Below are 5,041 nucleotides of genomic sequence, written 5' to 3' on the forward strand. Positions count from 1 at the left end.
CATACCTGTTGGATCATCTTGGAGACCATGAAAGCACTCTGCTGATCAAAGACTTTCGACAGGATCTCCAAACCAGACAGAACCTTGTCCACCTCCCTGTTTGGTGAAACAGAGAGAGAGATCCACAACTTCATAGTCTAAAAGCTTATATATTAGATCTATCTATAGGGAAACAGATATTTGCTACATTTATTGAGTTATATTTGTAACATTTTTTATTTTTTTTCCTGTGGTTTATCATAGTGTTTGAATGTGCAACATGCACCATTGAGACCAAAACAAGAGATAAGTTGACGAGAAGCTGGCCACGCTGTGGGCTGTAAATCCTTACACAGTCTGTCAGTGACGAGCACATAGGTCACTGTATATAAAAGAACAGCTTTGTATAGAATATACACAGACAAGAGAGTATGTGTGTCTGTGGGATATGTGCGTCTACAGATGAGCTGCTGTGTCCTTCTTACCCATTAAGGCGTTTGCAGGAGGCCACAAGTGTCTTGTTGAGGTGAGGCAGGGAACAGGCTCCCTGTTTGACTGCCTCAAGGTCCAGAGCATAGCTGCCCTTCAGATACTCGTGGGAGATGGTGCTCAGGCCATTAGCTGCTGGAGCACTAAAACAGATTCAAATCAAATCTAGTGAGTATTTATAAATATGTACATGCATATAAGTCCACAACCTAAGTATACAGGTTTTAGTGCAAGCAAAGTATGAATTTAAAAAAAGCATTATTGTTTTTAGATGTTGGGTTCTGAACTGTTAGTGGCATATTCACACTGTTATAATGCTGCATTCCTTAACTAGCACTCAGTTGTTTTGTTTGGTATAGCGTGTGCTATATTCTTAGCTATTTGTCACACAGGTTTTTAAAGTTTTCCGCTTTGATATGAGATTTGCAGATAAATAACACCCCTTGTACCAGAGACGTGTTACAGATCTTATAGTGGCCATATCTACGTGCAAGTCTGTGCAGTCAGGATTTTTTAGAATCACACACTTCCTCTTAAAAAAAAAAAAAAAGAGTGCTGACTTATGTCTACCCTGCTGCATTCAGTCACCCAGACACACAAAAACACACTTACTTAACCAAGTGAGCCAGCAGGATGCCCCTAGCCTCCTACACACTGGCCAACTTGCAAAGAATTTGTATTATAGGGTTTGTGGTTGTTTGACATGACACCATTATTTCTGACCCGAACATTAAAATGTTCTAGTCAAGAAAGGAAAGTAGCTTCCTTCCTTTTACAGAAATAGTCCTGTGATGTTCTTTCCTCAGAAGAAAGACTGTGGACAGTTTTTTTCTGACAGCCCACGCACCACTTAATATGGTCAAACAAAACACTCCTTTTGGTGTAAACGGCGCATCTAAAATGTCAACTTTTGAATTCGCAACTCTCTCTGTAAATGAAAAGTTGATGCCTTGTTCCTTTACTGTCTCTGATCTTTAATGTATTTTGCATTGCTGATTTTATGCTTCTTTCCATTACAACTGGAGAAACTAGGATAGGGATAAGGTTACTGCAAAACCTTAATTTTTGTTACTTCTTTGGGGAAATTCTAACATCTTATAAAACATGAGTAACTTTTACCTGAGAATGATGAATGCAGCCACCTAACTCACAAAGGCTTTGACCTTTGCTCATATAAACGCACACTAAAACTAAAGCCCCCTCTTCATCAAAGCTTTGCATCATCTGTAACCAACGCGGTTTTCAACAGGATGTGGCTTTCCTTCATTATGAAGGCAGCGGGGGGGGGCACACAAGGAGAGAGTGGAGGATATTAATATATGTATGCCTGTGTCTAATAATGAAAGTGTGAGTGTATGTTTTGTCATTAACAATGTTTAAAGCATAATGTGTGTGTGTTTGAGCATGTCATCGGACAGAAACATTGAGAGGGACTGTGTGTGTGTGTGTGTGTGTGTATGTTGATTACATATAACCAATGCTACCTCTGCTTACTATTTTTGTGATAAGAGCCAACTCGTGTCATAATTGCATTCACAGTGAAACAACATCCTTCCTGTGTGTGTGTTTGAGTGTGTTTTCAGAATCATCATGGTTAACAAGTTGGTTAAGAGGTTCTACAGGTAGTTTGTGATTTCATTTTCAGTGCTCACATATTACATATTATTATTATGAACTGGACACAATCAAAATGAGTCCTCATATAGACTTTGTACCTGTCTGTGGGTGTGTCCGGTCCAGGGGGAGTGGATGTGGAGGCAGAGCGAGGGGGGAGGGGTGGCTTCTCATCCTCCCCATCTACCAATCACCGAAAAGGAGAGTTAACATGTGACAGGAGGGACTCACTGGGTATGCAAATGTGCTTATATGGGCTCTAGAGATACCTGAATAGTCCCGGTCATCGCTGACAGCTGTTTCCTCTCGGTCAACGGCATAAAGCAGGGTGGTGACCAGACCCTGGCTGGGCTGCAGGTACAACGACACCAACTCTGGTAACGTCTTAAACCGCTTAGGCTGCACGCCCTGAGATGTCTGAGAGAAAGGGGGAGGAGGACAATCAGGGAGGGAAGAGACAGAGGAAAAGAAGGAAGGTTTTTTTCTATGTGGTACGAACATAACAATTCCTTGGCTACAAGCAGTCATGTTACAGAAATCTCTGGTGGCCCCTATTGTTCCACATTTAATGTTGTGTAAGCAAATATGACCCCGTAGTCTAAATATAAATCTAACCAGGAAGAGCTGTTTTGGTAAACACCGCTTTCAAACATATTCAGTTCCAGCAAGCAAAAATAGACTTTTAGACTCTCTTCAACTTCATAGCTAAGACCCCAAAAATCATACAGCAGGGGCACAGATGTCTGTGACCACACGATAGTCGGGAAGCACCATGTCGTATATGTGTGCATGTGCGTGTGTGTGAGACGAGCGTGTGTGTGCGTGTGGTGGGGACTTCACAGCTGTTGGGCACAACACACAAAGAGGCTGCTGTGTGCGTGTGTGTGTGTGTGTGTTTGTGTGAGAGAGAGAGAGCTCAGAGCCAACAAAAGCATCTATGCCTGCCAGCTGCTACTGAAGCAAATACAGTTTTTGCTGCACACATGCACACACACTTAACTTCTGCAGAGTGTGAGTGTGTCTCTGTGTCTCCTCAGTACCTGTACAGCCAGAAAACCTTCTTCATCTGGGAGGATCCTGTAGGTGTGGACATGCTTCTGAAACCTGTACAGAATGAAAGAAATGAAGACAGAGAGGTGTGAAGAGAGAGAGGAGAGAAAAAGAATAAGACCGAAGAGAAAGAGAGAAAATGGAGTGAAAAACAGAGGGCGGGAGAAGTGAGAGAAGAAGAGACAACTTTTAAAACTACTGTTTTTATATATCATGTCTGACACATACACTCTTGTATTTGACCCCGATGGATAGGGGGGTGTGTGCATGCATGAGAGTGAGGGGCTTTAGACGCTGGAGAGAGCGTCAAGCTGTTGCTGTCTGTCACAGTTGTGAGCGGGCTTTATCCTTACAGTTGCATGATACAGTAGAGCACAACAGAGTTGAACCTGGTGTTTATACAACGTAAAGTTACAGTGATAGAATAAAGAAACACAATGACAACACCATCATAGGTGAGACAAGGTAACGATTAAAAGAAGATGATGTAATCCTTTCTTCTCTCCACTTCAGTGTATTTAAAACTTTATAGTCTGAATTGCATTTCTGATCGAACCACAAGCTTTTTTTTTTGTTTTTTTCTCAACCAATCGTAAATCAATGGTGTGACATTGTGATTGCACAGCCGTGACTACACGCCTACAGCCACAAGCTGTAGTTGAATGATTTTCATGTCTGCACTTCATGTCTGCTCAGTGGACCGGACACAAAATGTTCAATTTGCCAAGCAAATGCTGCGGTTTACATCTGTTGGTGTGTATACTGTATATATGTGTGATGGTGGTGCGTCGGTTCAGATGTGTGGGTGTTCGCTTGGCAGCCTATGCAAAACACTTAATTAATGCTTTTACTTCTGTTAAGACTGTGCTTACTTACAGTATGTGTGTATGTATACGTGTGTGTATACACTGTATAAACTGAGGGAGGGATACATCCTTGTTGGGTATTTACCCACTCTGTCCACTCAGCTGTTTGTCCGGTCTTTCCAGGTCAGTGTCCCACAGCAACTAAAACATGAGCTGGATTAAAATATAACTAACTGCAAGAAGATTATTTATTTTTGTCCCAAATAACACACACACACAAACACACACACAACTTAATTCAGTAGGGCTTGAGCAAAAGGGTCACATTTAATTTAACTTTTTAAATGGGTGAGGTTACTCATTACCCCTCTCAGAACAGCACATGGAATAAACCTGCATTTGTTGTCTGTCTGAATGGGTCAACACAGGTCATCAAACATGGCTTCACGAACTTGATCCTGACCAGGGCTCAACTTGGGTCCGTCTGACGCCACTTGTCAGACGATTAGCTGAATTCTGAATATCAAAAGAAGTACATTTACAACTGTTTCCAGTGCATCTGGAAATGAATAATGATGTGTTTTAAGTTTGCTTTAACCTCGGACTATTTCCTTACTGAAGGCAACTATGTTCACAGGCTGATTATTATCACCAATTCCTGCTTTAGTGGTTCTGGTAGCGAAACCTAAATAATTTTTGGGTATTCTTGCCTTTATCTGACAGCACACAGAAGAAAGGGGAAGACGCGCAACAAAGATCCTTGCACGGTATCCACAGAGTCAGGACAGAGAGCAGAAGTTCCCATTTTGTATTTGATTTATATACGGCACATCTATCAGATTCTTGCCAATAGCTCCATATATCATCCAGCAGTTGGTTACACTAACAGTATAAACTTGATAAATATTTGCTCCTGCCTTTCAAAGTCCAGCAGTAAACACAGTGAGTGAGATGAACTCTTCCTTTTGTCTGCCTGGCCTCTGAAGCCATATACACATTAAATTCTGTCACATTATAAACACAATGTAATCTAGTAGGTCCAGCGGGAGAAAATCCATATACAAGAGTCACTGCAGTGTACAGTTATGTGTGTGTGTGTGTGT

General features: G+C 41.6%; 1 protein-coding gene across 1 annotated transcript in view; it reads right to left on the reverse strand.

Annotated features, from left to right (window-relative positions):
- inppl1a (inositol polyphosphate phosphatase-like 1a) overlaps positions 1-5,041 on the reverse strand; it is a 24,067-nt gene that overhangs the window by 14,224 nt on the left and 4,802 nt on the right. The window contains exons 2-6 of the mRNA XM_035679849.1: positions 3,123-3,186; positions 2,352-2,499; positions 2,184-2,265; positions 465-611; positions 6-96 (exon numbers count right to left, since the gene is read on the reverse strand). Coding sequence (XP_035535742.1) covers positions 6-96; positions 465-611; positions 2,184-2,265; positions 2,352-2,499; positions 3,123-3,186 — 532 coding nt within the window. The remainder of the gene's footprint in view (positions 1-5; positions 97-464; positions 612-2,183; positions 2,266-2,351; positions 2,500-3,122; positions 3,187-5,041) is intronic.

Source organism: Morone saxatilis, unplaced genomic scaffold (assembly GCF_004916995.1).
Source record: "Morone saxatilis isolate NCDOM2014 unplaced genomic scaffold, NCSU_SB_2.0 Contig8, whole genome shotgun sequence".
Taxonomy (NCBI): Eukaryota; Metazoa; Chordata; class Actinopteri; family Moronidae; genus Morone; species Morone saxatilis.